At 37.7% G+C, this 22,731-nt stretch overlaps 1 protein-coding gene across 1 annotated transcript in view; it reads right to left on the bottom strand.

Annotated features, from left to right (window-relative positions):
* Positions 1-22,731, bottom strand: part of IQCH (IQ motif containing H) — a 72,624-nt gene that overhangs the window by 27,755 nt on the left and 22,138 nt on the right. Inside the window, exons 11-14 of the mRNA XM_056344965.1 lie at positions 17,931-18,014; positions 15,391-15,566; positions 10,842-11,114; positions 8,704-8,895 (exon numbers count right to left, since the gene is read on the bottom strand). Coding sequence (XP_056200940.1) covers positions 8,704-8,895; positions 10,842-11,114; positions 15,391-15,566; positions 17,931-18,014 — 725 coding nt within the window. The remainder of the gene's footprint in view (positions 1-8,703; positions 8,896-10,841; positions 11,115-15,390; positions 15,567-17,930; positions 18,015-22,731) is intronic.

Raw genomic sequence — 22,731 nt, 5'->3', positions numbered from 1 at the left:
CGGAAACAAGACAGTGGCTTTTAAAGAAGTAACTAATTCAAGAAAATCTGAAAAATGTTCTCATGAGATCAAATCCAACGTAACAGTGCTTTTAACCGGTAATGCCTAGATAATCAAGGTGTTCACAGAAGGGAGTCAGGCAACCGCTTTTTAAGGAGCAGCACCTGGAATTCTAGTTGGAAGTTTTTTGCAACTGTAAGCTCTAAAAAGGCAATAATCCTGATTATAGGGAGTTTTAGTAGGCAAATTCAAGCCCACATCCAATACTCACTCACAAAGTCAAACCTTTTATAAGGATCAGTGCTCGGTAGGCTAATTTCATTTAAATTGGACGGTATCTCCAGCAGAGCTTACCAATGTTTTATTTCTTGATGTGGCCCAAACCAATTCAGAATCATAGGCTCAATAGAAACAGGGAGCATTTGTTCAACACCTTCAGCTGATGTTTCTTAGCACCAGTGAAAAAGGAGCAGCCCAAATACTGTTTACATCATGTAGAAATCTTTTAAATCTCTTGCATCTTTTTACAACAACAAGTAAGTATGAAAAAAAACCCGTACACCTTTCCCCCTCTAAGTATGATTTCTTACCCTTCTTCAAGCTTGATTTTGAAAGGCTTTCTTAGAATGTCAGTTGCAACAAAAGATTAGGACCAGATGTGGCATATGTTGAAGGCATGGGTAGGAAATCTACTCAAGACACATCAGGCAGCAAAGAAAAGCCTGTTGAGAAGGTAAGTAAAAAATAGAAAGAAGAAACAGACTTAGAAATAGGAAGACCGACCTGGGGAAAGAAAGAGGCTGCAGAGCAGAATCCATGAGAAAGACCATGGGCTTTTTAGCCAAAAATCAGATTGAAAGGAAATTATTTACACCTTGCAAGCAAACAGAGTGAAGAAAGTAACTCCAAATAAGTAAAGCTGAGTGGGCCAGAGAAGAATAAAATCAGCAGACAGATCCTCAGCAATACAAAGTGCCACATCTCTGCTGAAGTCAATGAAGCTATGGCAATTTATGCCACTTCGATGGCACTATGACAATTCATACCATTTATACAGTATATCCTTTATACTGCAATCAGTGCAGCTATGATAACTTTTTCCAGCTGCCTTGATGTGAATTGGTCCAGCCCAGCTTATTCTCATGTTCTCAGCGACACCAGAAAATATGGTTATATTGGAAGAGGCCAGCGACCGCAGTCTGACTGTCCAAATTATTCCATTATTACCTATTTTGCAAATTAAACTGCTCTGACATTTTTTCTAATTCAGACAGGTACGTGCTGGCCAGAACCACGATCTACCACACTGAACAAAACAATCTGAGAGGTTCATAAAAATGGAAATGTATTTGGAAGTGATACGCTGAATACCCTATCTACTTAAAGTTTGCAACCTGATTTAAAGCCCAGGCATTTAATTGTTAACTGCAAATTTTGAAATTAAAAAGTGCCAATTTTGCCTTCCACGAGCTGGAAAACTATGTTCTGATAGAAGGCAACATCATGTAAAACAGTCATCATTACCAAGTAACACAAATGTTTTTTGTATGTAAAATTGCTTTGTAAAATATTTGCTCCATCTGCTGAAAGTAGCAAAGACAATTTTCCCTGATAGCTAATGGCCCATTTCAGCTGTATGGCAAGCGATTCACCGTGGCTGCAACTTGCATTAAGTAGAATGGTGAAAACAGTGCACAGAATTCTCCACTTATGTAGTATTATCTACTCACTGCTTCCTGAGAGCCCGTCCCTCATTATCATGGCCTTCGCTGTGGATCAGCACGCAGGACTAGGGTTGCTTTGACTCAAGAGGCTTTTTGTCAAACTGAGGCACATATGCTATGTTTCAATACAAAAGCACAAAACAGCCACTTTCCTTGACTACAAGAACAAGAAGGTTAGTTCTCTTTCAACTTTCCAGCACTTAAACTGCTGTTCCTTTTTTCACACCACATGGGGCCATGGTTTTCTCTTCTGGCTCATGCTGTCACTCTGCACGCTGAGGATTTCAATATATAAAGATCAAGCACTTCTTTTAATTCTAAATTCAACTACACACACACACACGCACCAAAAAAAAAAAGCAAAAAAACCCCACTGGCCTAGTCCAAACCCCCCCTCCCAATTGGTTGGCTCATTGTATACTCTGCTATTTACCGTGCCTCCATTGAAAAGCACATGTTTACATTGTGCCCTGAACTACTTCAACATCTGCTAACAGACCAATAAAAAATAAATAAACCAGGATTGTTCAGAAAGAGAGATTCTTTCTATTTCCTCTGAACGCTCCTAAACCGGCAGCAGCAATATGCTGCAAGATCCCTTTTCATAGATGTCATCTCTGAAAACAATATATGCGGGGAAACAAAATATAAAATCAGAACAGCCTGTGCTCCAAAAAGCAAACCGAAAGAGGATCTTGAAAGCTCTATGAACCTGTCAAATAATTCTCCATATTTATACACAGCATGTTAATCTGAGGTTAGGACAATTTTATTAAATAGTTTGCTTTTTTAATTAAAAAAAACCAACCGATGTGCATTGCTATTTTATGCATAAAGTATGTTTTTTGCGAGGTTGCAGCCTTTGTTTTTCAAGGTTCCCCACATCTACCTTCACAGTGAAGAAAACAACCATCATAATCTTAAAAAAATCTTTTTTTTTTTTAATCATATATTTCTTTCAAATGTAGCATTTGTAAGTTCAGGACATCGGAGTGTTAATCCTCATAAAAAGACGAGATAAGCAATATTTGAAAGCCTCTTTTTCTGTACTTTAATGAGATCTCTGCAAATGCACAAACAATTCAGATGCCCTCAGATTAATAATATTTCACTTTTCTCTCTTTCAGTCTCTACAGATTTTGTTCATTTCTGTTCACTTGCCCTCCTTTCTGGCTTGTATCGCTAAAGAAAGGGTTCTAATGAGTTCCAAAAATGTGATTTCAAAAAGAAAAGAGATGTCATATAGATAATCCACAGTCACTTCCCAGAAATTTTATCTAAATTGCAGAGCTGTTACGCTAAAGGAATTGTCAGACAAAACCTGCATTGTGTTTCACAAACAACACACTGTTAAACTTCTTTTATTCTTAGAGTTGCCTATGTGTTACTTTTTGGATTTTAGCAAAATAAACATTTTTAAAATAATCCAAGCAGGCATTTTATTGGATGCGATAACATTAACGGATTTCAAATTTCTTTAGTGCTCTTGCTTTATCCTCTCCTTCCACACTGTTATTGCAACAAACTGGCACTTAAATTCAATTGATTCAAAATATTCTGGATCCATATGGCCTAAAACCCTGGAGCTGAAGTTCTGATATTGCCTCACTGCTGTTTTCTAGCATTTGCCTCTACTCCAGTCCCCAGATGGTGGAAGTAACATTTAAACCTCCTTTCCTCTGCCTTGTACAATAGACCTTGGCACCATTTCAACTGTTTACTCCGGTAATTAACAGCACTGATACCACAACAATTACAACTCCTACAATCTTAACACAATAATGCTATGAATTAGTGAGAGCTAATGGCTGGAAGGTATAGTGGTTCCAGACTGCGAGATCTGTGCATTTTTAGAATAAAATAAAAGGTACAAACAGCACGCTTTCGGTAGACAATGATTACCTAGTAATTAGTTTACACAAAGCTTCCTATTTAATGGCAAAACGCTGTAATTAACGCGTGACAGAAAATCAAAGGGTACTTTGTAAGCGTATGAAAAATTAACACTGCAGGCCTATAGCTTTATGTACTGATTAGAAGCATATTAAATCAATAGGACATACAAACCAACAGCTTGCATATCTGATTATTGCAAGTCTCACGAATGGAGATCATGGCTTTAATCTAACCGAGGGATACAATTATCACGCTTTATTTTACTTAAGATTTGAGAATCACCTGAAACGTCACCATGGCAGGCACACAGGTATATTAATAATCTGAGAAAGAGCACTCTGGACTGTTCGCGGATACGGTGAATATTTAAGCTATTTAGGATATATTGCTGAGAGATCACTGCCTGTGCTAGGAAACAACCTGCAGCTGTATTGCTTTATAGGTAATCAATTCCTGTCCAAAACCTTTGGGTTCTTTCTCTTTTTCCTATCATCGTATCAGTTAGAAGAAATTTTACAAGCCTGTCAAAATGCTGTAAATGCATCTTCTGTGGATCTGTCAAGAGTTTCTGGCCCTCTTCAGGCTGAAAAAAATACCACACCTGCAGCCGTGTGCGTGCACCAACAGCAGAGCAAAGGCTACTCGCTTAAGAACCCCCTGGGCAGACTTCAGGTGTTACACTAAGGCCAGTTTGATCGCTTGCGGTTTATCCCAGTTGCAGTACTATTCGCAGCGCTGCCCTAGAACAAGGCCGGTGGTGGCACAAGAGGCAAACAGAGTGGTGAAAATGGGAATGGGTAGCAGAAAGGAAAAAAACAGGGATAGGCAGCTTTGCTGTGTTCAAAGACTGTCAGAAATAGTGTGCCTGCAATGCCATGTTGCTAAAATTACATCTTTGGCAGTATTACGGTTGGGTTTCTTTTGACAAACATATGCTCTTTACTCCGAATTCCTTACTTCAGTAAAGAAACGAGATGTGGTATGTAAGCTTCAGCTTTCTTACAGTGAATGTGACTCATTTAACCAGTAAACAATCTGCTCACCACTATTCCCGATTTTCAGATAATCACAAAATTTATCTATTATTTATTACAGGACTTTTGAAAGTTGACGAGAAAATTTTTATTTTAAAGGAACATCCAGCCTTTCACATAATTTTATCTCGGCCTTTGAAACTAATTTTCCAATAGCAATCAATGCAAAATCTTGCAGCCAGGTTCTGAATATTGCTTTATGCAACCCAGAGTGAAAGTTGGATTTGTCACCTTTTGAAAAGATTTTTATTTCCTTGTACACATTTTAGTGAATTAACCAAGATGCAGTCTATAAGGAAAAGAAACTGTGACAAAACACTGTGACACAACTGGAGGCAATAAGATTCAAACACTCTAACACTTAAAACAGTAGGCTGCCCAAATGCATTAAATAGCTTTTTTCTTCTACAACAGATATTTAATGGAGAGTTTTGAAATCGTTGTGTAGCTATGGCCAATTATAATGGCTTATTGAGAGAACATTGATGCTTTTTTCCTGTGCCTTGCTCTATTGTATTTTCAGCTCTTCTCTTCTTTACCCCCCACACTGATCCCTTTTTTTGTCTTCAGCTTGATCTTCGTTATCTTTAGGATTGCTGCTAGGTAAACTCATATCGTGTGGCTGGTCCTGGTGGTTAATTAAGAGTTGCAGTGTAATAAAAGATAATTTTAAAATTAATTTCACTAGTAATTTAATCTAGTGATTTAGATACTGTTTAGCATTCTACAGTTACACAAGAGGATGGGAACTCTGCATAGTGCTGTATTTTACATAAAAGGGGAAACTGTTAAAAGAAGAAAAATGGCAGCACTAGCAGAAAGGTGATGTTCACTTTCCTCTAAGAGGGAAGAGGGCTGCAAGTGTTCTGAGAATTTAAGGTGGCCATCTGAGTCTCAAGATTCGGAGTCAAAGGCCAGGAGGCATCACAGACTTTGACAGCCTGGTGTCTGTTCAAAAACCAACAAAAGGCACCAAATACACTTTGTAGACCACTTTTCCACCAACCTTCAGCTTGAATTGTGAGTGGGCATCTGAATGTCTTCAGGGTCACGAAAGCATGGCTGTGTAAGGTCTGCTTAGCCCCGAACCTTGTCTCTGACAGTGGTCACAAGTGGATGCCCAGGCACGTATGAAAACAGAGCAAACACTTCTATTCCCCAGATACTCTCCCAGCCTCCAACAATTTGCAGCTCTGAATCCCTCTTAAGCCAGAGACTCTGTCGGTGATGATTGTTAATAATTTTCTCTTCCATGAATTTATAAAGTCTCTCAGCAAGGCTTCATATAAGTATAGGTGAGATTTTCCAAAACCTGAAAAACTGAACTGCTGACTTCCAACTTCTTAGCACACTTTGGAAAACCACAGATTAACAAAGATTATGGATATCTTTCTCTAGATACTCCAAACAGTTTTTCACTTACTCTAACAGTAACAGAACCAGTCTTCCTGCTACGCATGGACTAACTGAAGCTTGAATTGGTACAGAAAATGGGGGCCAGATCCCAATATTCCTTTTCACACTGGAGAATGCCTCCACAAATGGCCTCACAATTGCCAAACGTGCACTTGTGGCGGCAGCACTTATCTTGACACTGAATATTGTTGGAATCTGGGTCTCACGATGAATTTTTTTTATACGCTGACAGACTTCAGCAGCGCACAGTAGGATGAGGGCCTTACAGAGCATACTCAGCATTGTTTGTGAATTCAACCCTTTATGCAGCTGCAAAATATTTTTTCAGGTAACTCAGATGTTGCATTTAAGTTAACAAGGTAAAATATATCGATAATCCTGTCCTGCACTTTTGTTTGCCCAACGTTGTATTTGAAATGAAGAATCTAAAATCAGTCTCATTTTTAGATGGAATAGATCTTTTTACACAGTTCAAACTCACAAACTACATTATTTTTAATCTGTTGCCTACTACATACCAACGAGGAAAATCTGGGTATCGTGTCGCAAACTACTATGCAAATGATGCTATTTGTAAGTATTACCATAATTTAGTGCTTACAGTCATATTCTCATTTCTAATAATTCTACCAGAATGGGGAGTCTTTTCACTGTACTCTTAGCCTGCAGGATAGTCTTTCATCAAGAAGCTGAATTTTTTAATAACCTGCCAGCATACGTTTTGTATGTGGCAGCCTATGCCGATGACACAATGTCTTCATTATCAAAAGAAACAGGTCTACATACTGTAATAGGACATTAAAGCATGCCTGTGCTCATAAACTAATGCTTTGATGTTTAAATGTGTATCATTACAATGGTATTCCTTAACAAAGGATGATTTTAATCCTCTGCTCTCAATGGCAATACTCATCGGAGGCTGCAATTCATTATATAAAAAAGGTCTCCTGTTCTACAAAAGAGGGCTAAACTCAGAAGGCAGAAAAAGTTGAACACATATATTCAAACAAGACATTCAAAATGGTGGCAAGTTTCACATTTTGCCAAAGCCCGCTAATACCAGTCTGGGTTTACGGAAGCTTCCTGCTGACTCTAGGAAATCAGATCAAATACATGATTTTTTGTATGTATTTTCCAACCGCCAACACATGTTTGTGTTTAAGGGCTTCTAACGGGTTGATTCCTGGTTGCGTCAAATCTCAACATAAATGCAGTATAAATGGGAAACCAAAAAAAGCCAGTTACTGTGATGTCCTTTATAAAGAGTCACTTAGCCATGAAAGAATGGAAAAGGCACAGGAATGCTAGTCCTAACTCTAGGTAACACCACTTATATAGGGAATTTATACCAGCAAAGAACTAGACTTGGTGAATCCTGTCTCCTGCCCCACTGACTCAGACGGTGGGAGCAGGATCTGGATATACTGTTGGCTTTATGTCCCAGAGAGCTGGGTGGCCCGGTAATGCTTCACTGGGGTGGCTCTCTGGTGCTCTGCTTTATACTGCTTGAGTTGCACAGAGTGAGGGATCTTCAGCAGATCAGAGAAATTAGCCCTTCAGCTTTGTATCATAAGCTCTATTCTATAATGTGGAATTATTTTGTAGTTGTCAAATGCAACAGAACTGTAATCAGCACAATTTGAAATTTTAATATACAATATAATTCAATCAAACAAAAATTTCAGACCAGTTTTGATTGAATTAAAAAAATCAAAAGAGCTATAATGAGTAGTTTATGTAAATTAAACCATTCTTTCTGGATACATTCCTTCTGGCTTTAAAACCATTACATTAGGAATGAATTTGGCACAATATACAGAAATATCAAATGCTTATTGAAATTAACACATTTAAATACCAATGAATATTTAAACTACAAATAGTTTTCTCAATGCCAGAACTAATGAAGTCTAGTTTCATATGGATTTTTCTGCAGTTGAAATGTATCATCTTTCAGCCTCTCAGTCACGTGGATTCTTAGGAATCTACTGCATGAGTTCATGCTATACTGTTTCCCTCAGTGAAGTATTTATAGGATCTCTCTCCTTACCTAAACACCCGCTGTAATGAAACACGCAGGACTTTAAATGATCTCGCAGACCTCAAGTGTTCTGTCGTATACAGTTGAAAATAGCTCACAGGTTTAAAAGCTATTAGTTAGGCAAAACATAAAAAAAAAACCCTTAGAAAACCAGATTAAGTAGTAATCTGTCTGTATGTAGTCCGCAACTGATTAGTAGTGTTCAACTAATTAGTCCAACACTTTGTTGCAATAATTCCAAGTTTCTGTGTAGATCTAAGGCTCTGCCACCTGTATGCTTTCATTTATACATGTCCTCACTTCAGATAAAAAAACCCTCTGTGTAAAATTTGCATGTTACTGCATATGAATGAAGTGTTATGACACCCAGCTTATTCCACAGTTGGAAGCCAGGCATTCATTTCTATTTTGGAATATTTAACTGTTTTATTTGAATTACTGTTACCTATTGCTTTGTACAAGCGAGTCTGGACTCTAATATCAACCTTACCAAAGTCTTACAATGAAAGCTCAGAGAAAAGATTTGCTGTGCCAAAGAACCCCAGTGGACTATCAAGAGGCCATGAAAACAAATTAAACAAATCACACTTACGTGTGCCCACTTCTTACTCCATATCTCAGGGCTGTGTCGCTGACGTTCCTTTTGAATCCAGTGGTAACATTTCAGGTGCGAAATAACGTCACAATAGGCAGTGCCATTTCCTCCAGACTCATTGTTCACTTTAAACAACCAACGCCGCACTTCCATATTGTCAATGATGAGCTGGCTGAGAACGCTAATCATCTGTGGAGCAATGACACAGAGATCTTTTGCACCGTGACAATATTAAATTGTTCCCCGATTTAGACTTCCAGTTCCCCAGTGCTTGGACTTGAAATTTATTTTCTAAATACTGCTGCTTTTTCTTAAAGATGCTTGAGTTGTTACCCTTATCTTGAATAAGGAGCGAAAGCACCCTTGAACATTTTTTGGTGGAGAACCTAGGGCCTCCATCCTGCACTTCAGTCCACAAGTACAGGCTACCAAACAGCAACTGAGCACCTTTGGTGGTCAGTGAAGCTGTATTCTGCAGAGAGAAATTTGCCTGTCCAGGCTTTTTTGTCTGATGAGAATCTTAGGCTTTGGATAATCACTACTGCTCAATAAATGTTTGTGACAGGGTAAAATGTGGGATGGGCTACACTATTTGCAAAATCTAAGAAATAATTGTGCCAGATTCTAACACCAGCCAAAACACCTGTGAAATTTTCCTACTGGAGAGTCCGTTGTATGGTTATAAATGAACGAAGGAGTTACCAGGCAGGCTTTATAAAAATGCTAATTATTTATTTGTGTATGTACACAGATTTAAATGGCTTTAAAATGCCTTTTGTCCAGCTGGTGTAGGATGCAATTAGCTTCTTCAAAACTGCAAATGCCTTTGAACCTGGTAAAAGTATTACCAGATCTTGTTGCATTGGCTAGAGCCTTCCACGTTTTCTGTGTAGTAAATTTGGGGACTTTCATTTCTTTTTTTAACGTTGACCTAAAGTACAATTACATGTGTGCTCCCGATGCTATTATTTGTGGCTTTTGAGAACTGCATAAATGCGTTTTTCTTGATGACCCCCCTACAGTAATGAAATGGATCAATAATATTGTAAGGACTGTACCAATCACAAAGAATTATGTTCTATCTTTAAGTGAAAACTGAATTGTGCTTTAACATAGCATCACCTTGCTTAGATTATTTAACCTAAAATGCCAATATCTCATACAAGCAAACAACAGAAGTAGAACTTCCATAACACTGTAGTATGAATCAAAAGTATTTGATGCACATAAATTATTTACAATAAATCAAACAGTTGTTTTTCAGATCATTGATCAAATATTTATTTCATCTACTATAGCAGTCACAATGTATTTGTATAGCTTAGATTGTTTTCAGTGTTAAGGATGATTAATAAAAAGCAAAGCAACGTGAAAAGCCTCTCTAAGAAGCAGGAATACCTACAAACCCTGACACTGATGATTTTCCTGTGTGAGATGTCGCACCACAATAAATATATTTTTTTACAAATCAGTGCAGATCATACTTAGACATATCATTGCAAACTGCAAAATCAGCTTATAGGTGAAATACTGAGGCACTGAATGCAAAAATAAATAGATATAAATCGAACACAGTACAGAAAACTTGTGCCTTGTGATTTTAGTTCAGTAATATTTTATTCTCTTCTTACTGGTCATGCTAACAAGATAGGTGAATTTAGCAATGTTAAGCTAGATACAAAGTAAAACTTCAGTTGCAGATAGGCTCATTGAACCTCAATTTGAATAGGCTGACTGCTTAAGTGGAAGAAATTCTCCCTTCATCAAATACTTCATTTTCCCAGAAACCCTTGTTCTATTTTTAGTCACTGGTAAAACTCCTGTTAATCTCACTGAGGCTGTGACTTCATCCATGCAGCAGCAACACAAACTGTTGGAAATAAGTGGCCAAACACCCTTATATCTTCTCAAGAAAGACCATGAAGAATACCAGAACAACCGTATTACTTCCTGACTAGGAAACAAATTGCATTTACTTAGATAGAGCCAAAAAAGAATGCAACATCACACATGATTTAATCAAACGCAGTTAAGGTTTCATTGAGAAGAGTCATTGCAATTGTGCAACATTTGCATTCTATCAGGTGAAACCAGGCACCTGCATGTTGACCCATCGCAGACCACATCCTGCTTACCTGTTCGTTGTTGTAGATGTCAGATTCTCCGGGAGGGGTTGGCACACAAGCATTGGCAAAAATTCGTTTACTTCCAGACTTGGTACTATAGAGGTGAGCCACTTCTGGCACGGAGCCTAATATAGGCACATTTAGCATGTCAGCCACCGCTAAATCATCTTTGTGGGGAACCCCTCCAACAATGTAGGCATTTCTGTTCTGGATAAGGATTTTTATTCTTTTGATTGTCTTGGGACTGTACTTCAGCTGAGTGGCTAGGCACATGTGATGCTTCTGTATAAAGATAACATTATTCTTGTTAAAAGGTGTTCTTTTCTATTCCATGAACCTAATTTATAATGTTGCACACAATAAATACATTATTAATAGCAGGCTGGGTTATGACCTATCCTGTAGCTTAGCAGTTTAAATTGATAAAAGCTGTTGGGGTGAGGCTCCATAATCGTGCACATCTTTAGTGTGTTGGAAATGGGCTCATTGGGAATAGAACTAATTACTACACATCTGTATTTATTTGATCCATGCGGAATTATCCTTCTGTCAGTCGGCAGAGAGGCTGGTGGCCTTTGGATAATAGTGATTCATCTCAGCAACACTTCTGGCATGGTTTAACTCTAAAGCTCCTAAAAATCAATACAAAAATGAAGAAAAAAACCCCTATAGCAGGGAATGTATTTCACCATACAGTTCAGCAGTATTTTAAGTGATTCTCTGAGAATAAACCACTTTGATTTACAAAACCTTTCACTGATCACATTAAATTACTGGGGATATACATTTCCATTACACAGTAGTTCTAGATAGCTACTGTAAACACAACTACAGAGTACTCAAAGAGAGTGTAGTAATTTTGTTGTTTAAGTACAAGGGTTTCAACTTTTTGGAAAGAATTTTTCTTCTAAAAAAGAAGATCTAATCCTGAACAAGCTGTTCATAACAGATACTATAACCTCTAAATTTAAACTGAAAATATTAGTCATGGAGGTGAAACCTCAAAAATATTTTCTACAATGTATCCTATGCACGGCCTGCAGATAACCCAATTATCTTTCCAAAGACAGAGAGGTGCACTGAGGCTGAGACAGATAGGCAGAGACATCATGCAGAAATAGTACAAGAGACATCAACCACAACAGATTGCCATAAACAATTCATAATCGTAACAAGAAGAAAATCCTCTTCATATGGAGCTTTTGTCTAATTTAGGCACCAGTCAGGAAAGTATTCCTTTTTGGGATCACACAAATACTGGATTTGCTAGGGATTTCCAGGACTGTAGGACCCAGAATATTTTCCTTCAAAATCCTGGATGCTCCTCCATAGGGACTGAAATATAAATCCTGATTCCACTACTTGGATGGGGACGATGGTGGGAAAGGAGACAGGGAGGCCTACGGAAATGGACGAAAGGAATCCCCTTTTGTCAATTCCTTGGTGCTTTCTCATACCAAACATGCAGCTGCAAAAAGTGCCCAAGTATCTCTGTAAAGGAGTCAGACATACTGCAAGGACAATGGGAACGTAAGTCAGAAATGAGATGCTTTTCACAGTTCTAGTAGGAAAAAGTGAGTCACAGAAGTATGAGGGCAAAAAGAACAACAAATAAGTTTTCTGGAGTCTTTTTCCTTCCATCGGTTTTAAAACTGAGACTCAATGTTCTGATTCATTTGTTTCCTTTCTCCTGAGCACTGGTATAAAAGCAGGGAGATGGCCCATTCTGTTGGTCTTGTGGCAGAGTTCTGCAGTGTAGAGAACAGGATCAATTTCCAGCCCCGGTCACTTGCTCCCTGGGGCCACAAGTGGTGATGTAGGGATGAGATTTGCTTTGTCTCTCTCAATAATGGATTTTACAGTTAATTAAGGAGTGCAGGAAACAGGTTGTAAAGTCTAGTTCATTCCTGCTTTAAGAGTGGTATAGCTGCCATGATATACAGTAGTGCAAGTGAAAGCAGGAAAACCAAGGAATCCTCTGAATTTGAGCGCAGCGTGCATAGAGTAGTGGTTAGGAGGTTAACCAAAGGGCTAAGTCTTGCTTCTCAAGCCTGTTGATTTTTGGTTTTGTCTTTAAACTTCTCAAGATCAGAGAAGCTGACCTTGGCATCAGCTTTACCACAATGAGCAAAGCCACCACCACGCTGTTTTGATATGATATTTGATATGTAACCCTTGGTTAGAAGTGTTTTCACACTGCACGTGGATGCACCAAGTCACAAGAGGTCATTCTAATAGCTAGCAAATGCCTAAGGATGACAGTATATGGACAACTTTTTCCTCAGTCTCTCTCTGCCTCTCCCCTCTGCAGATGCCAAAGGGCACACAGCTATCTGTGATTGGGTGTCTTTTCTACAGCTATTCCTTACATCCAGTTCCATCAAAATAGCTAGGAAACTGGGCAAGGCCGATTTGTGCTTCTAGAACTGCTAAAAGGAGCCTGCTAAGGTGGCCTTTAAGCCACACTTTCATGTACTGGGAATAAATTTAGGTACATTAGGTACAACAAAAGCTTTTTATTAAATAACCCAGAAGAAAGATCCTTAAAGAACCTGTAAAGCTCTAACCCTTACCCAGACAAAATGACAGCTAAACCCATGGTCACTGAAGCCAATGGATGACTATGGTCAGTTATGAGTACAGATTCCTCTCCACAAAAAAAGATACACTTCTTGGGCACATCAGTTAATAGACGGTAAAGAATACACGCTTAATGAAAAGAAGGTAGTTTTGAGGATTCTGCATATAAACGGGTGCACCACACTGAACAAGGGTGTACCTCAGCCTGGTATCACGTAACACCTGCGATGGCCCATTCTCTCTGATGGCACCTGGCACCGATATATGCTCCTCAGCACTCTACAGCTGCGGGAGCGGCACAATCCATAGCGCAGAAGAACCATGTAGCCCTTGAAACTAAGGTTAGGCTCCCTACATCACAGCATGTAACTTTCCCCAGTAAATCATAGCTGTGTAATATATTTTCAGAAAGCTGTTTGCTCTTCACCTCAAAAAAACCATTATTTGGAATATTTCAGTAGAAATTGGAAGAGTGAAGGCTATACGCAAGAGATGGATGCCTAAAAACAACCTGCTTTTTTTTTTTTTTTCTTACAGTGAAACTACTTCAGCCAAATCAGTATGACCAAAATTGTCCACAAAGTATATTTTCCATTCCTGTACAACCTGTCCATGTTTAGCGTTCATCTTGTATCCATAGTATGATGTGGTTTAGGTGATATTTGTAGCATGGTTCATGTAGAATGCTTCTTAAAGCTTCCAATATTTGGTAGTTAGTACTGGAAAAATAACCCAGTATCCAGCTACAGCTGTCAAAGTGCAATTTAAAAAGAAAAAATATATTACTGGTATTTATCAAGGATTTACCATCCCAATAATTCTACTTTACAAGGTTAAGACCCAGCACAGGCAGTTGTGATTCTTGCAGGTTTCCAGTACTCGGATAAAAGGACAATACTAAAGAAAAGCCAGCTCCTAAAAACACAAATATAGTCTTGATGCTTTTCTCCAGTTTCAGAGAAAACAGAACACATTCATACCTACAGAATTCATTTTAACTAGGGCCAAACTCCTAGAGACAGCTGTGACTCAGGGGTCCTTCCCTATACAGCAAAAGAGCTAAGCACTCTTCTTGCATTAGCTATTTTCAGACTATTTCAACAGAAAAGGATTCACACACGTACACAAGAGTAGTTCTACAGTAGCATACTGTTCAGCAACACATCTGAAAACTCACACTTAAGGAATATAAAAAGTTTCTTTACCTTCTGAAGCCATCAGTTTCAATCAGTCTACAGTAAAACAAATACTTGCTTAACAAAATAACTAGAAGATTGTTATTAATATATATCAAAATTAGGAGGAGGGCTTCAGGAATAAACCCTAGGGATATAAAGACACCACAAAGATTCATAAAAATCAAATCTCAGCTAAGACACTGTGGACTTAATATTTACAATATAAAACTAGTCTCCACTGCATAGAGTCTTCACCACACTGCAGTATTCTCAGAAACACTGTGCGTAGTGTACGTTAATTAAGGTCTCCTTTTAGACCATGTTTTAGCACATAGATTTAAAACTGATGACAAGTTTGGAGCTAATATTTCTGTATTACCTAACCCAAGTCGTTTTAAGTTATGTTTTTTAAGAATTTCTGCATTGGATTTAATTGCAAGAAACACTACAAACACATGAATGATTGAATGCTGGGCTACCAGGAGATAAAAGTTTGAGTAATAAGAGCGGTTTATCGCTATGATTTGCTTAGAGATATAAATCTATCACATTCTCAGTCCCAAGCATATAGTAAGAAGGGGCGGTGGTCTGCAAACAGCCAATATAGGACTCTCTCAACTAAGTCTATAAAGCTAAACCAGGATATTTATTTCCAATGCTCTAACTAGTAGTCTAATCAGTAAAGCCCTTAAACTTGCAATAATATTTCACTGATGTGTACCAGAGCGTTACAAGTTATAAAATTTCCAATTTAATTTTACTGCATCCCTCAAGCTGTAGTAATTAGAAGACAAACTCACAGGGAAGCTGTTTATAGCTTCAGGGGTGAGAATTTTGAACCTGTCCTGCAGGTCACCCATGTCCTCAGGGTTCCCAGATCTAACAGCTGCCTGCAGACCCAGGAGTTTATTGTAATACTGCAGTAACTCCTCACTCAGATGAAGGGGGCAGATGTAGATGACGTCCACATTGGCATCTAAAACAAAGGGGCACAATGTTCATTACAGGAAGAAAGGTGAACTCCATTCAGAACAGCAATCTGATAATTCCTGATCGTTTGCAAACAAACAGCTTCCCTAAAAGACCACTGGAAATAAAACTGAGATCTGTAATTCCCAAATCTTAGCTGTTTAACCGATTTTCCTGTGCTTCAGCATTTCTCTGAAGACAGGTCAGCAACCCAAAGAAATAGCTAGTTTTTGAAATTCAATCGGCAGCACATATCGGGGACAGAATTTTGAAAGTGTTGCAGGGGGATTTAAATGCGCGACTCACATTAACATCAATGGGAATTGTGCACTGCTTTAAAAATATATCCCATTAACTTCAGTAAATTATAAAACTGAGCTATTAAGTTTAGAAAGCTGATGAAATTGCAATTTCATATGCTGCCTGGATTTTGCATGGCCTGTTCCTGTTCTTGTCCTGTCCACAACAAAGCACACGGTAGGATACCATTAATAACTATTGCTGAGCATGCGAGTGTGCAGATTAGCTAGTTAAATACCACAGTGTGAAAATCTGTTTTTCTGCATGTAAAACAACTTGGGCTAAAAGACAGTGTGTACACAAACACTTCGAGGTGAGAAAGTGAAAGCCTTTAATATACACTGTTTTGGAAAATTTTAACTACCCTGCTCTTCGAAAATATTAATGTTAATAGATGAGCTAATGAATTAATGGGCCTTGCAACATCAATAGAACACGCTGCCAAAAAGCACTCCTAGATTTGGATCCAGCTCCTGCTGAAATCAGTAGGAAGTCTTTCATTGTCTTTACTGGGCACAGGAACAAGAGCCTGGAAAGTGCCAGTGACAACTGCTATTACATGTGAATGAATCAGAAGCAAAGCAATTATTGGACTAAGGAAACCCGGAGACTAATGTTCTAAAGGAATAAGATACCCCATTCATTCTGTTTGTTTTGCCATACTGCAGCAGGCAAACAGCCCGCATTAAAAATGTACGGCCAGAATCTCAACTGAAGCATTAAAGTAGTACAGTATCCAACAATCAGCCCTGTATCTGAAACGTCCACACAGCCTTTCCATAATGCAGTTCATTACCATATCACTTCTTAAAATGATTAAAAGGAGTAGAACTGTTAGTCAATACTCTATTGCTTTTAGGCATTTACTCAGACTTGCAAAGCAAGCCTGAAAATTTACCAGCTAGGGTACAAAAAGACTACTTGCCAGTCTCGGCTGTAATGCTGAATGGACTGCACTGTCAAAAATTGACAAGCTCAAGTGAATTTGTTGAATAAAATGTGGCAACACATTTTACTACTCTTAGCATTGCCCTGTAAAGAGATATACAAGTCTCCTTTGGGCACGGTGGGGCTTCAGAGACAGATTAACTCACAGGAGGTCACAACAAGCAAGGAAATCCTCTGGTATTCTAAAGAAATAGAAAACTAACGTGATAAGTATCAATGCTCTTCTGCCAGGCACAGGTAAAGCATCTCCTCTAGTTAATAATGTATTAATATTTAACTAGTTTGTATTTTACTCATAGCCTATCTTACATTTTTGCAGTAGAACCAGTTCTCATGTTCACAGATTTTAAAGTGAGAAGGAATGCCTGTTTAATGTGCTGCCTTTGTACCTTTAAGTTTCTAATTATCATTTTACAGACCCAAAACACCCCTATGTTAAAAAAATTAAAAAATAAAACTGTACAGTGGAAAAACAATATTAGTGCCTAGATAATATATAAAGGCAATTACATTATTATTTTAGGCAACTGTAAATTTCTGGATCTAATATATTTTTGTTACAAACTTACTAAATGGCATTTATAAAATAATAATGATACTGAAATATACATGAATCATGTAAAGTATGTCATTCCAGGGAGCCAATGAAGTTGGTCACTGACAAATAATATTATTCGCTGCTTTGCTTAAAAGAGGACTGTCATTCCAGGAAAAACTTTTAAATGCATGTCTTTTGCCTCATTTGCTAATTAAAAAAAAAATGGTTTAAATAAGGTGTTGCTCTTTTCTAGCACATCTTTCTCTCCATATGAGCCTGGATGAACACTAGCAGAATTAGCTACCTAATTTTGTAGAACACTAAACACTTTTGATCATTTGTGGTGCTCAGCATGCCACAGGATGAGGCTGCTTTACTTTACCACGGAGTCAGAAAGAATCACCATGTTCTTCTTAATACCTTGGACAGGAGAAAATGCCACAGCAGATAAATTACTTCTGAGTTTATATGTTCTCTGTATTTAACATTAATACAAAAAGAAAGTCCTCACTGGTCATTTTCTTTTATTCACAACTACGGGCAAATAACGATCAAAAAATAGGCAGCCAACAGCTCATAACATACCCAGTATGTCACACAGCCTTCCCATCTGCATGTTCTGTTGGAGAGCAAGATCAGGAATATGCTCACGGGTGCACTGGGAATATCCTGGAAAACAGGGAAAGCCCTCACAAACTGTATTCAGAAAACCCCTGGTACATATTTGAAAGAAATTAGACTTTTGGGTTAAAAGAAGCTGTAATAAAAGTATTAAAAACCCTCAAACATGGTATAACACTAATTGCATCATCTTTATGAATTTACTTTTATTAGTCAACTGATGCAACACCGTGTTTTCATGTCATGAGATTTTAAATACAGACCTACATGGTACAGACCTAATAGAGCTTTATAATTAAAACATGCAGACTATTTTGTTTGAATCTTCTATGTTTCTGGATCTTTTTTAAACACCAAAAAAACCTGACACCATCATTAAGCAAGAATCCTGGTACATTTTGTTCTTCACACAGATAAAAGGCAACAAAACCACTTCATTAAGGAGACGTCTGGGTGATATCTGATCGCTTTGTTGCAGGGGATGAATGAGTGGCGGCCTGCCTGAGCTTGGATTATCTATTTGGAGCTCACACTTCCAACTGACTGCATACTTGCATTCAAAAAGACTGCAGTAAATGACATAACCACTGTAACTATAATCTCTAATCCTGTAATTTCGAAGTTCAGCTAATTCTAAATTAATTGGTGCGCATACACAAACACACACCACCACAAAACGTGAGTTGCTAGTTGCAATAGCTGTGATTGAATCAATATGGAAGTTAAGCCTCACATTCAGTGTTCAGCATAAAATCTTGACCAATCTGCTACCAAGATCCTTGCATTTCCATGTATCTGCACATCAGCAATCATCTGAAACTCATGAAAAACTTACTTTGACTAAAATCTGCTTAGTATTTCAGTGCTTTCATTTTGAAAGACGGCAATAATGGATCTTCCAAGCAAATTACAAGGACAATTATTACAAGTAATCAGGATTCTAAGGGACTGTGGCAATGACATGTTGCACACAGGAGAGCAGAACATAATAAAATACAGAAAAATGGAAATCACCAGTTCCACTTTTAGTAATTTTTTGTGAAACTTACATATTGTAGTTAGCACAATGGTACCATGCACCTGCAGAACTATATCAAGGTAAAAGATACTGATTTTTTTTTTGCCACTCTAATATTAAGCTACAGTAATTCAAAAAAGCTTGCTCTGATCCCTTATACTTCAGTCTCAAGGCTTCATTTTGTTGTCTCAGGTGGGGACCAATTTTAAGCCACTAACAATGCTGCCTAACAAGCTCAAAACATTTAAATTTCAAATGTAGAAAGTAGCCAGTATCCCTACACTAAACTGTCCTCTTGAAAACACATTTGTTTTTAAGAACGGAATCTGGGCAGAAAAATAACATGCAACTACTGCTTGGAAAAACAGTAATTATTTGAAAGGATAAGAGTTAAACTAGCAATTGAACAAACAAAACTTGCATGTTGCTATGGTTCTGCAGATACACTATAGCATTACACCAACTACCACATGTGCTTTTCTTAGATAGGTTAATAAAACATTAGTTCACTATATATTAGCTCCCATTGACATGACCTCGTTAGATTTAATGAGAGGAATATCCACTCCTTGCGAATCACTCAGCTTCCAATGGACATTATGAACCACGTTAATCCTCACACCTGCTACATTTTGAATGCTCTGTACTTTCCTGGCGTCATCTGACAACGCTTACTGAAGGCAGGGGCTTAATATTCCTTTCCCTGCAGTTTAAACAAACTTCAACCCAAATGAATGACATATACTGCGATCATAGTCTGCATGTTCCAGCACAACTATAACCTGTGCCATCATTTCTGGTTTGTTATGTGCAGCTGGTTTATGTATCACTAACATTTTGTGCTACAGCGTTTGGTCTCAAATGCATGCCACATTTCCGATAAATTTGCATTTGCCGGAAGCCAAAGCTCCGATTTTGATTCAAAGAACCACTACTTCAGTTGATCTATACCTGCAATCTGGGTAAGTTAAACTCCAAATGGTGTCTGAAAACAGCGATGGTAACAAAAGCCAGACATGGCAGAGTGCTTGAGTACGGGGCTGTTCATTTGCACAAGGCATCAGTGCACCATGGCAGCCTGCTGGTGGGGCTGGTCTGCAGGAGGGTTGACCTTGGGAAGCAAGAACTGAAAAATTTCAATTTCTCAGTTCAGAGGCACTGAAAGGACACTGAGGGCCTTCCTCCTTCACTTGAAGTTTTACAGTAGTGTATGTGCAACAACTTCAGTGCAATGCTCCCAATTTGCACAGAGGGAAGTGTAGGGAGAGTTATAGAAGTACTAAAATAAGAGGTATATGAATAAATGGTAAAGGGCCTGCTTTCACCTCCCTTTTCAAACTCAGCTATGACCTAATGCCCTTTAGATGCCATTTTCTTAATAAATTTCGCTCATCTCAAAGTGTCCTCTCAACAAAGAATCTGCAATGCTTTCAAACTTGCCTTTGAAAAAAGAAGCGGCAGTACAGAGTACAGGGAGACACGACGTGACAGTTTAAGTAACCACGGGGTGATGTCTGAAGGGGAAAGAGGAAAGAGCTATCTAGGATTCAGCCACCTTGTGCTTCCCAGTGCTTGGGACAGGTCTAATAAATAATAGTTAAATTTCTTACTATACTTGGCACATCTACTGTTGAGCTGAAACTGCTTTTAAAAAGGATTCATGTATCACACAAGAGGAAGTTTTGATACATATACAGTAGGTCATATAGGGTGACAAATTTTATTTATTGTACATTTAACTATTTGGGTAGAAAGATGGGGCAATCGTTTCAAAGTAGCTGAATTAAAAAAAGGAACAGGATTTGAATCCCAAATACTGCAGAAGTGTATTCATCCATTAGAGTGTGGGAGTAAACCTGATTAAAAAGTTCAAATTCATTTTTCCTTATACTAGCTCATAAAAATGCTAAACAATCTTTAAACAATTGAATCTACTTTCTTTTTTTAGCTATGGTAGAAATCCAAAGGTTTTGTTTTGGTGAAATAAATGGAAACATTTATTTTGCAGCAGTATAATTTAAGCCCTTCACTATCCCTTTTTCTGGGTTATTTCCAGAAACTTTACATGAATCTGAAACTGCTGTGAAAATGAAGACTGCTGAGAAATTCACAGTTATGGACCATATCCATTTACTGGAATTCCACTTGCATGGGAAGAAAAAGCAGACTCATTTGCCCTAAAAGCTGAAGTCAAGGAAATGTGAGTAGAAAATTTCAGGCTCTATTTTAGATTTACAAAACCGAATAGAAAAACCACTATCAGCATATCAAACTACTTCTCTGCCTTGGTGTTTATGTGCTCTGTCCCAGTTCTTGTCATTTAGAAGCATTTTTATGATTACCCAGACTCAGGCCTTAAAAACCAAATCCTGCTGTAATCAGCTGTCCTTTTGTCCTCTTAGACCGAAACAACATGTTCCTGGTTTAAATTGTCCAGTTTCCTGCCCAAATAGACTTCTTAATTATAACATTCCATAAGGCTAAAGAAAAGGTGGCAAAATATTTCAGGGTATTTAACAGTTCTTTTTCCAATCAAATATGACAAGACATGGCAGATCAAAAGCATAACTGGAAAAGGCCTGAGAAGAAACTACACAAATGTTACTAGCTGGAAGTGTTCCAGTAATGAGCCCAAAATTTTACAAATTTTTTTAAAGGTCAAATATGTAGGAGCAGAACAATTAAATATTTTAAATTATTTCTATTCTTATATTTTAAAGATTTTTAGTTTACAGACTTTATGTTTTTATCTTTTCAAATTTTAAATGTAAGCTGTTCTTAAAGTGATATAAAACCAAATTTGGTCAATTTCTTCGACATTTTATGTTGCTGTTTCTCAAAATCAGTTCAACCTTAACATGTCAAAAGAAAAAAATGCCATATATTTACATTACATTTTAATAAGCTAAATGCTTATCATTATTTAACTCATGTAAAAACCCTATGGAACTCTACTAAACCTCTTGATATAGCCGACGCATTTAATAACAACAAGCATGAATAATTTTTTCAAACAGCACTTTCAAATCCCTCTTTTGGAGGGCATAAAATACTGTTTTCCATGCCCTACTTAAATAGGTATCCTAATTTTCTAAGAAAACATCTGCACTCAAATTATCTTTACTACTTACTTCCTCATTAAGGGAAAATTTCCACTTGAATACTGCAGCCTCCAATGCATGCATATACAAAATCCTGTATTTACAGCAGAAGGTTGCACAAAGCATGTTACAGTATTGGGGCCTGGGCTCCAGGTGAAGTGTTAAATGAAGTGGAATTTCACTAGAATTTTAGAATTCACTTAAGTTGAAATAATTTTAAGAACTTCTATTAATTCCACTGCATGCTACAAATCCATCAGAGGAACAAGGACATAATTAATTTTTTTGTTAGTTTGTATTAAAAACATCTCAGTGTAATCAAAACAACTTTGAATGCACCTGTTGTGCAATGACTCTGTTAACTTTTGAATGCACACACCTAATTAATATTTGCTTTTTCCTGCACAAATGCTCTCCTTCACATCTTCAACCAGTTTAGAACAGTGGAATGTATAAATTATTTTTAAACGATCCTGCTTTAAAGTAGAATTCAGTCACATGATTTAACCTAGCATATCCACATGAGACTTTTAAGACAGAGGTGTAATTAAACTCAGTTGTTCATCAAACTTATTTATGTTAAACAGTCAGCAGAATCATGAAATGAAAGGCTATCTGGGCTCCAAAATTGAGAACTTAAAACTTA

Source organism: Falco biarmicus, chromosome 7 (genome assembly GCF_023638135.1).
Source record: "Falco biarmicus isolate bFalBia1 chromosome 7, bFalBia1.pri, whole genome shotgun sequence".
Taxonomy (NCBI): domain Eukaryota; kingdom Metazoa; phylum Chordata; class Aves; order Falconiformes; family Falconidae; genus Falco; species Falco biarmicus.
The sequence above is the reverse complement of the archived record's forward strand: the minus strand, read 5'-3'. Positions and strand labels throughout refer to the sequence as shown.